At 31.6% G+C, this 11,041-nt stretch overlaps 1 protein-coding gene across 6 annotated transcripts; it reads left to right on the forward strand.

The window, feature by feature from the left end:
- Window positions 1,776–6,619, forward strand: LOC109720807 (sm-like protein LSM7). Of its 6 annotated transcripts, none has more exons than XM_020248132.1 (6): window positions 1,776–2,000; window positions 2,204–2,253; window positions 3,508–3,589; window positions 4,745–4,816; window positions 5,828–5,880; window positions 6,334–6,619. In XM_020248132.1, the coding sequence occupies exons 2-6, from the start codon at window positions 2,251–2,253 to the stop codon at window positions 6,421–6,423; spliced, it is 300 nt and encodes a 99-aa protein (XP_020103721.1). In that variant the 5' UTR covers window positions 1,776–2,000; window positions 2,204–2,250; the 3' UTR covers window positions 6,424–6,619. The 6 variants fall into 6 exon arrangements, with proteins under 6 accessions (XP_020103721.1, XP_020103718.1, XP_020103720.1 ...); XM_020248129.1 differs by having other exon boundaries at window positions 1,777–2,003; XM_020248131.1 differs by having other exon boundaries at window positions 1,777–1,997.

Consider the following 11,041-nt stretch of genomic DNA (forward strand, 5'->3'; position numbering starts at 1 on the left):
ATTTTTTCATTCAACGGTAGGATTTTTAAAACCCGTTGGGTTCAGGTCCGGGTTCGGGTTTCGAGTTTTTGATCGGGTATGGATATGGATATGAATTTTTAAAACCCACCGGGTTAGGGTCCAAGTACATGTTTTAATTTGGTTTTCGGGTTCGGGTTTGGGTTCGGGTTTTTAAAAACCCGACCCAAATCCGACCCGTTGACATTCTTAATTTGCACGTACGCTCAACTAGTGTATATATACTTATATATAGTTGGGCTATAATACTATTGATAGGAAAAGACTTTTTTTGCTATCAGCTTTATAGCTTTTGCATCAACTTTTTTCATTATTTCTAACCATTGGATTGAATATTATAATCCAGTGGGGACCACTCAATCCTAGGGAGGACCATTCAACCCTAAGAGATTAATATCATCCTAATCCTATAATTTCTATCCAAGAGTTAAAAACTTGATAGCAGAAAGAATATTTTGCTATCAATAATATTTCAGCCCAACTCTCTCTCTCTATATATATTACAATTTTATAAATTTTTAATTGTATAAATTATTAAATAAGTAAAAAATTTAAAATAATATTCTTCAGCAATTAGATTATCGCTGAAACACTCAGGAAAATTTTTATTTTTCGTCTGAAAATTTTAAGTTCCAATAATTTTTTTTTTTTTTTTTCTTTTAATTTTGGAAAGGAGTGGAGTTTGGCACAAAAAGTTGGACCACTCGTTGGGAGTTGATAGCCTGGTCCAGGGCACAAGGTCCCAACGTGGCGTCCAACTTAGAGAAGGCCAAGCCCATTCTTTAGATTCTTTTATGGGTGGCATTTGGTTGGGGGATAAAGGGTTACCCTCCCTTTGTACCCCCCCAAAAAAAAAAGTGGGACAATAATTCCATCCCTTCTTAATGGGTTATCCCAGGATAACCCGTTAAGGGGTGGGATAGTTGTTCCCACCCGTTGTGGGAATAGGGGTGGGAACAGCTGTTCCTACCGCTATTTAATTTTTAAAATTTAAATTTAAAAATTTAGATTTAAATTTTGAATTTTAAAAATTTATAATTTGTAATTGTAAAATAAAAATTTATAATTTTAAATTGATATTTTAAATTTTTTTAATTTATAATTTGATGTTTGATATTTTTAAATTTAGATTTAATCTTAAATTTAAAATTTAAAATTTAAAATTTAAAATTTAGAACTTTGAATCTTTAAATTTGAGATTTAAAATTTAAATTTAAAGTTTGAATTTTTAAAATTTAAAAGCTATATATTTAAATTTAAAAATTTAGACATAAAATTTAAAATTTAAAATTAAAATATCAATTTTAAGATTACAAATTATTAAAATTTTAAAATTTAAAATTTAAATTATAAAATTTAAATTTAAAAATTAAATTGAGATGGGATTAGCTAATTCCACCCCAATTTCGGAAGATGGGGTTTGTTAACCCGACCCCTAGCGGGTCAGGACACCCAGTAATGGATTATCCTGACCCGTTAAGGATGAGGTTAATAAACTCCACCCCATAAAAATCTTGTTTGGAGATTAAGCACAGCCCAGGCCCGACACAGGCCATAGGCAACCATGCCTATAAAATTTTTTAAATATACAAATAAATATTTAAAATTTTTATTTATAAAAATAGGTCGATATCATTTACCGCTCTTATTTTAATTTATATATTTTTTACATTAAAATTTTAAAAAATATATATATTATTAAACACTAAAAATAATTTTAAGTCTTTTAAACAAATGTTGATAATTTATCATATTTAAATTTAAAAAACGATAATTCATTCTCTTTATAGATTTAATTTTATAAATAATTTTTGTAGAGCACCGTGATTATAATTATAGCATTTTCTAAAGCTATTAGTAAAAAAAATTAGTGCAATTTACTCATCAAAGAATAGGGTGGCGCGCTCTTTTCCGAATCGGCGAGCGAAGGATTTCGAAGGAACAATAGCAAAAACCCTAGACTCTACTCTCCGTTCATCGTGGTTGTGCGTTTCTTTTTTCTTTTTTAACCTCAATTTTATTTATTTTTTTAAAAATTTTGGTGGTTTACTCCGGTTGCTCGCTTATTTTTTTGATTTGCTAAACCCTAGATTTTTGGATTTTAGGGTTTTCGAAACTGGGAGTGATCGTGTTCACTTTTGGGATAAAAATTGTGTGTATTGCTCTGAATTGTGATTAACTACAGGTTGGGGGTTGATTTTAAGTAAGCTGCTCTCAGATTCCCTATTGAAAATGGTAAGAACAAAAAGTTTTTTTTTTTTTTAAATACCCTCTTTTCCTTTGTCATTTTGCTGAATTTCTAATGAGATATGCAGGAAAAAAGAATATGTTAATGTCTTATTTTCTGGAAAATAAACTGGCGAAGAAGTTAGGGTCTTAGTGGTTTCTGCAATAAATGTTCCAACTTACTTGTTCGTCGCCTGAGAGTTTGATGTATTATACAAGATTTATATTGATATTGTTTCTAAGTAAATTCTGATGAATTAGAATCATGTGAGGCTTTTTATGAATCTTCAATTATGTATTCGCGATGGAAATTGGATTGTTTAATTAAAAGATTACTGAAGTTGTGGACTAGATTCCTAGCCGATTTGTTTTCATCATCTAGAGATACTTAAGTGCGTAAACTTCAGCTGTTAAACTTTGCAGAACAAAAGAACTTTCATTTGCTTCTTTTGCTGCATATATGATTCACGGACTAATGTGAGGATTAGTTGTTTTTTTTTTTTTTCAATTCTTAGGTTAATTTGCTTATTATAGGTCAAAATCCTTTTTGCATTTTGCATAGGACAAGTTTTTGCATGACAAGGCATGGTAAGACAAGATATGAATCCTTGCTCTAGAACAAAAAAAAAAAAGTACTATTTAAGGCCAAAGAGAGACATATGGGCTGAGTAAAGTTTAGTTTAAGGGCTTTGTAATTGTCATAATTGATCAGCTCTTGATTTAAATCTAAATTGCACTTTCACATAGAAAGCAATAGACTGATAGCTGTTTACACAGCTCTTATAAGAGTCTTTTCTCAAAATGCTTGATGAATTTGCTAAGGGGGTGTTTGGTTTCCCCAAAAATGTTGGAAAAGTATTTCTCCGTCCGTTTGATTCCTAGAAAAAGTAGTTTTTTTGGAGATTTTTTTTTTCCAAATTTCATGGAAAAGTAGCGTTTTCGTTTTCTAAATTTGTTATCTGGTAAGTGAAAATTGTGGAAAAGTGTGTTTACCATACAAAACTTCTTTTTTCCTCTGGAAAGCACTTTTCCACGCTTTTCCATGGAACCAACACTGCGTAAATGGTGTATGTCATATTTTACATTATTATGCGCTGTAAATTGTAGTGAACATAAAAGAAAAACAATGCAGCAATTTCAGTTTTGTTCTTTGCCTAGTTTGAAGTGCTAGTTTATTTATTTATCTATTTTTGTAAAAATTTTGTCACTTTGCTTCTTGAGCCAAGCTCATTTGAAGAAACACTGTTTTCTTCTATATTTCAGTCGGGACGGAAGGAGACAGTTTTAGATCTGGCAAAGTTTGTAGACAAGGGCGTCCAAGTGAAGTTAACCGGCGGGAGACAAGGTTTGTATAATGTATTTTAGATGTATTTGATGTTGTACTAGCATGTAGTTATCCCACCATAAGTTTTGACTTTTGTTACTCTTGCAATTTTTTTTTTTTTATGATTTAGTATTCACTGATTGTTTTCTTTTCGTACTATGTGAAAAGAGTACAAGTATGTAGCTCGGTATATATGTCAATAACTGATTAATTGGCAAGGTAATTATGCCACTAAAGAGAGAAAGCTCTTCACACCACAAAGTGATATAATACCTCTATTCCTTGTGTTACAAAATGGACTTTGATTTTGGACATAGCTGTGTGAAAAGACAACGGTTTGGAGTTCTGCATGTGTGTTATTATATGTGTTTTCCTTAGAAGACCAATAATCAATGATTGTTGTGCCACTCAGGATGGTAGGCACGTGCCAACCATGGCAACTATGCCGATACGATTGTGTCATGTGCTGATGCGTAAAAACATGGTAAAGGCCTAGATAGTGGTCCATATTGATCGTGCCGGCATATTGACACAGAATAGTGTTGTAACATGTCATGTTGACGAATGGTTGGCACGATCTCATGCTGAGACACTTAAAACCTTGGTAGTACTGACAATTTGGCATGATGGTTTTGATTTGGGAGAATTCTAGAGTGAGCTCTCTCTCTGTTGATCTGCTTGCTTCCCTGTTTTCCTCTCTGAAATTTGCCTTTCCCATTCTGCTCAAATATGACATGAAATATAAGTACTACCATGGTTTGAGGTTTTGGCTTCAGCCAAGGCCTAGGAATATTAGCTTTGGCAGTTCTAGTTGTTCAGATTGAGTTCAGCAATTTTGGTCAGAAAAGTTTATGAAATAAAGAGATCACTGAAACTAAGGGAGAACAAAAAAAAGGAGAAAGTTAAAGCTACTGCCAAATTTCAGTGCATTTGGAGGTATACATAAGTCATGTTTGATACTTCGGATAGCCTGATAGTTACTACATTTTCAATGAAGAATACCAATGTCGCTGGTGACCAGTCTAATAATTGTGATCATTGTGTAAAAATAATTGATAAAGCTTGCTGATTTGGAACTTATTAATACTGCTCACATCTTGCAAAGGCTTTCAATAATATATTACTGTGTAAAAATTTGACTTATATTGGTTTTCTGACCATTTGTTTATCTTGCAGTCACAGGAACTTTGAAAGGTTATGATCAGCTACTAAACCTGGTGCTTGATGAAGCAATAGAATTTCTAAGAGGTTGTTAAATGCATTTTATTATGACGTTTAGTTATAAAGCATACCTAATTTGTGCCTTCTTTTAACTGCTACTACTACATAATACTTGTTATTCGATTTTCCCTGTGCAATGCATAGAAAAACCTATATGGTCGGTACCCTCTTTTATGCTGGGCTATCATTTGAGGCATTTTCTTGTATGATGTGAAAGTAAACATTATTTAGCTTCAATTAAGAAGTGATGTTCAAGAGACGAGTGAAGCAATGTGGGCTTGAAGATGTGAATATACTATTCAAACTGTAACAGTTATAATAATAGTCTTATCTTGTTGTAGTGTACGTTCTGTAAACTACTCATCCATCTTCATACTGAGATACAATGATGAATCAGAAGTTACTTTTCTAATCCAACTAGATCTGTTCTTGTGGCCACTGGATATTCACTAATGGCGTGTTACTTCCTAATGCATCATATTCTCAGTGCCTCTTCAACTTTCCAGCTGTTAGTCAATTATTTATCAGGAATGTATAATTCCCTCCATTTATTCTTAGTTTGTTTTAACCCGAAGGACTTTTCTCCATTAATATTGTGCCTTGCCTATGTAGTTCGCATGGGACATCAAGCAGTTGAGACCTATATCTGTTGGGGTCCAGGTTGTTGAGGCCTGTTTGTCCTAAGTTTCTGGAAAAGTACTGTTTGAAGGAGCACATCCCCATTTCCTTTGCTTCAACAAAAGCAAAAGCTTCTAGTTGGAGCTTCTGTTTTTGATTAGGCCCTTAGCCGTATATCTTGTGCCCCAGCTAGCAGAGAAGGTCCACCATTAGCAATTCCTTTATCTGTTCTGCAGTAACATCATATTGTTGTACCATTGATATTTTTAGGTGTAGTAAATGCATTAGGCCCCGTAATCCTGCTTTTCTTTTCCCTTGCATATGCATATCTATGCAAAGCAACTAATTGAGAGATTGATTGTTTGCTGTATTCAAAGTTTATGATCAGATTTTGTTTATAATTTTTTTTTAATTCCACAGATCCTGATGATCCACTAAAGACTACCGACCAGACAAGGCGTCTTGGTCTTATAGTACGTTTCCGTGTCCTCATCTCTTTATTTTCTTTTTTTTTTCCTTTTTATTTCGAGTAGTTTCTTCTTTGTTTTCGTTTGTCATTAGGTACAGAATCTTCTAAACATATAATTTGAAAGCGATGGGTCATCAACAAGAATGACAATGCATATATTCATTCGCTAAAGCCAAGCTTTTCCTACTGTTTTGTTTGTTAGCAATTCTCTCTGGGTTTCATTCACATCTATAAAATCTAATTTTCCACATCTAAAACTTAAAAGTGCAGTTTCTTGCAAAATCACCTTTTTCTTTAGTTGGCTAGTCATCCAAATTCACAAGGGGAAGTTAGATCTTGTACCAAAAAATGTTTTGGAATACCATAGCCTTTGTTTAGTATATACATCTTAGGAAGTTAAAAAGTTTTTGAAGGGCATGTGCGAAAATTCATTTTCTTTTGCATGATTTTGCTACAGGTTTGTAGGGGGACAGCGGTGATGCTCGTATCGCCGACCGACGGAACCGACGAGATTGCGAATCCATTTGTCCAGTCAGACGGGGCCTGATTGCTCTCTGAAGATTGCTGAGGCTTCTGCAGCAATTGGTATTTCTGAGATTATGTGGTTGTGCTTCTTTCTCTTTTATGGATTTGTTCATGAGAACTTCAGTCTACATGATGTCTCTTTGTTTCCACTCTGCTAGAAGACAATGACATAAAAGTTATCTTTAAAGAGTTTTGAGCTGCTGCTCTTTTATCTTCTTTATGCTTCCAAAATACAGATTTGTTGCATCAATGGTTCTCAAACTATTACTCAGGTTGCGGTTTACTCCTCAAAGAATCATAAGTGTTCCAACTAGTACCGGGCGACAAAAATGTTGCGACGCGACTTGATTGCGACGCCACGATTTGGGGAGTAAAGTGTAAGAAATTAAAGTGTAAGAAACAGTTTTGAGCACTATTTTGTTGTATTTCACTTTTTAGAAGTAGATAGCCATATAACAACAACTAGGCTGGGTGTTTGATCCCCTGCTTGCATCTTTTATAAAACAAGGGTGTGTTTCTTTTGCCGCGGTCGGAAAAGGCCGGAGATTGGGAGTTCCGGCTGTACATCTGATCTCGAGTTCACTGCGGTAGGGGGTGAACTCGCGCCTCCACGCCATACACGAAGTTGCGGTCGGTTCTCATAGACCGTACGCTTTCAGTTGCTCCCCGCATTCGATTTCTGAGTTCGTCGGTCTCTTTCAAACGCATCTGTGCTCGCAGTTCAACAAGGTAAGGAACTTCTGTGCGAGAGATGAGTTTTGGGAGCATCTCAAGAGAGGTTGCGAAACCGAGGGGCCTGTGAGTAACGTTAAAAAAATAAATAAAAAATATGCAGAACTTATCTGAGCTATTGATCATCTTGACTTTGTGGCTCAAGCTTTAAAATTTCTATTTTACTATCTATGTTTTAAATTTGTTTGATTTGAGTCAAGTTAACGACATTTTAACTTTAAAGTTTGAATACGCCGTTTATCTTACAGATTTAGTTACTACATATATCATACAATTCTCACAACTAAGAATGTATTAAAGTAAATAATTAATTTTAAAATTAAAATATCATTTACTCATTCAAATCAAACAATAAATAAAATTAAAATTTTTAAAAATTAAATAGTCAAATCAAAATGCTCCATAGTTGAGATAAGTATTATGCATTTTGACCCCCAAAAGAAAATTGATTCCAAACTATTCAAGGGTTAAATAATGGAGACGCAATCTCATTCTCAACCACCCACTCCAAAAAGATATGACTCACATAAACAAACCCCCAGGAGTCAAATAAAAAAAAAAAAAAAAAAGTAAACTTCACATTGTTTGCTTGTGGTATAGCATATACAAAAAAATTGTACTTAGCTTATTCTTTTTTGGCTTTGTCACTCCGTTATTCAAAATTGTACTTAACTAATCTGTAATTTAGCATTTTTTTTCTTTTTCTTTTGCCATCCTAAACTTTTGGGTCTATCACCCAAAAGCTAAAATTCAAAGTGGAATAATAATAATAATAATAATAATAATAATAATAACTATTAAATAATATTTTGTCAAATGCTACGATCTTTGCCAGTGGATTAAAAGTACATGATATGATGAACAGTTCAGAATGCACAAAGTGTACCTGAGAATATAATGTGTTTGGTGCATTAATATTTACTGAAGAAATGTATATCCATGATCCAAAGTTTCATACAAACTCGAAAATCTTAATTTGACAATTATATCATCTAAATTTATATCAAAATATTCAATATGTCCCTTTTTTCTCAATTGAGGTTATCAATTTTACACCTGTTTTTAATCGTCTATATTGCGTATAATCTTGTAAATCTTATAAACACTGAGGTATTTATTTCTTCTATTAAAACTAACAGAGAAAAAAAATAATTTTTTTTATGTGCGAAACATGCCATCAAAGAAGTTGCTCAATTGAAAAACTTCATTCGGGAACAAATAAACACCTATTAAATTATGCCATAAAATTTTAAAATTCTAATTTCCATAATTAAGAATCGAAATTTTTCCTTCCCAAAGTGCTAAAAACGTTGGAAATGTTTTTCTTTTTATTTTTTATTTTGCGTATCTATCTTTCCAACTACCAGTTGACAAGGTCTCGGAATACTATTTACGCGAATTTTGAGACTAATATTAATATATATAATAATATATATATATATATATATATATATATATATATATATATATATATATATATATATATNACTTTAATTAGGTTTAATTAGGTTTTCTTATCTACCATGTTATTAAAAGTTTAATAGTTTTCTATTATTCTTATATAAAATTTTATAAAATTTAGGTCACTCTCTTAGAATAACTATACGATGAAAGCACCTCGAGTACAGATGCAATCAACAAAAACCAGTTTGAAACAAAGGGTTTACGGTCCCCTCGTCCTTGTATTGAAAGGCATCACGCATGCGCCACTGCTCTAGATTTTTAAATAAAGTGGGTTAAAATTTGTTATATATATATATATATATATATATATATATATATATACAGATTTCCATAATGAATAACAAATATATTTTTCTGAAGTTCAACCTTCAATAATTATTTCTATAAAGGTTCTTATGTTTTCAAATATATTCCCGCCGTTAAAATCCGTTAGAAAAATTTAGTTAACAATAATAAGTTAAATACTTAATCCTGGTTAGTTTTTGATATTTTTACTTCTCTTATATTATACTGTTATTTTTTTGGAGGAATATATTTGAAAACATAAGAACCTTTATAGAAAATATAAACAGTTATTTAATAATTCTCTAATGGTAACAAATCAGAGGAACATATTTGAAAATATTAGAACTTTTCAAGAATAACATAAGAAAGTTGAACTTTGTAGAAATATATTTGCCATTTATTATATTTATATGGATCTGAATGAAACTAATTCTATTTTTTTTTTTAACTTTGATTCGCTAATATGATATATATATATATATATATATATATATATATATATATATATATATATATATATATATATATATATATTTGAGCNGTCCGGCTACTATGCTATTAATAGCATAAAGCACTTGGTGCTACCAAATTTTCCGCCGTTAGATCTACCCTTTTGATCATTTTCATCCGTTAGATCATACTATTCAACCAACCATCCACTTAACCCTAGGGGGCCCACATCAGCCTAACCGCATATCTCTTAATCCAATGGTCAAAAACTTTGTAGCACCAGTGCTATTAATAGTATATTAGCCTAGTTATATATATACATATATATATATATAGTAGGGCTGCTGTGCTCTCAGAAGCACGGAGGCCTCCGTGCTCCTGAGCCGTTTTCGATGATGGAATTTCCGAATCGACGATCGGCTCCGTTAGACTTGATCTAGCGTATTTGAAGTTTCTAGAAAATAATTTCTACGATTTTTTGATATCATTTACCTAGCAATCGAAAGGATTCAAAATCAATAATTTTTAATGGCTGAAAATAAAAATCCTATAAAAAGTGGTGATATACACTAAAATTTTCGATCAGAAATGTTAATATTGTTGTAGATAGTATAAAAAATTTTGTATCAAAATTTCATCTGATTTGAATACTTCTATACCGTTAAACTTGAAAACGGCAGATATCAACCATTAAAAATTATTGATTTTGAATCCTTTCGATCACTAGGTAAATGATATTAAAAAATCGCAAAAATTATTTTCTAAAAACTTCAAATACCCTAAATCAAGTCTAATGGAGCCGATCGTCGATTCGAAAATTTCATCATCAAAAACGACTCAGGAGCACGGAGGCCTGCGTGCTCCTGAGAGCATAGCAGCTCTACTCTCTCTCTCTCTCTCTCTCTCTCTATATATATATATATAGAGTCCCGCTATAGTATTTTTAAAAGCACAAAACACTCTATCTAAAGTGATATTTTTTTAAAAAACTATAAAAATAGTACTCCATCTAACGATAGATCCTTATAGTAAAATAAAAATAAAATTATATAATAATAATTAAGTATAATTTTTAAGTCACAGAGTGATAAAGTAAAAATAGGTTAAATTATAGAATAGTTGAGTGCAACTTTTTGAAATGTACTAATAAAATAAAAATATGCTAAACCATAGTAAAATAAATTAAATTTATCTCATAAATTACTGCTGTTTTTGAGGACTCAAACTACTTTTTTGTTTTTTTTTTTCTTTGAAAAGGAGGATCTTTGTCGACAATTTGGACAGAACAAAAGGCAAAGGAGCTTTTTCTTCTTTTCTTTCCTTCCTTTTCTTTGTCCAAAAAGAGAAGGAAGTCAGTAGACATTTCCAATATTGATGGAAATAAATTGCTATCTGGATCCTGTGTAAACGCACATTTCACTTAAGTTTGAGTAATTAATACATCATAATTAAAATCTAATTTAATAAATATAATCTGAATCATCTAAAGATTCTTTATATTTCTAGGCATCGAATAATTCGAAACACCATCTTTAGAGGAGAAGTGATTGCTTGATCTATGAAAAATCGATATTCAATATTTATAAATTTTTAACGTAGAACTATTATTATAAATATTAGGGTAAACTTCAAATATCACTTCTGTGATTTCGCACTTTCTCATTTTAATATTTTGTGGTTTAAAGTTTATTAATTTAGTACCATATGGT

The sequence above is a fragment of the Ananas comosus genome, linkage group 14, assembly GCF_001540865.1.
Source record: "Ananas comosus cultivar F153 linkage group 14, ASM154086v1, whole genome shotgun sequence".
Classification (NCBI taxonomy): domain Eukaryota; kingdom Viridiplantae; phylum Streptophyta; class Magnoliopsida; order Poales; family Bromeliaceae; genus Ananas; species Ananas comosus.

Bases quoted from the DNA above. Each gene is read 5' to 3' on its own strand.
- LOC109720807 (XM_020248132.1), top strand. The intron at 4,817-5,827 runs GTTGTTAAATGC...TTAATTCCACAG, and splicing joins AGCAATAGAATTTCTAAGAG to ATCCTGATGATCCACTAAAG. The intron at 5,881-6,333 runs GTACGTTTCCGT...ATTTTGCTACAG, and splicing joins CAAGGCGTCTTGGTCTTATA to GTTTGTAGGGGGACAGCGGT.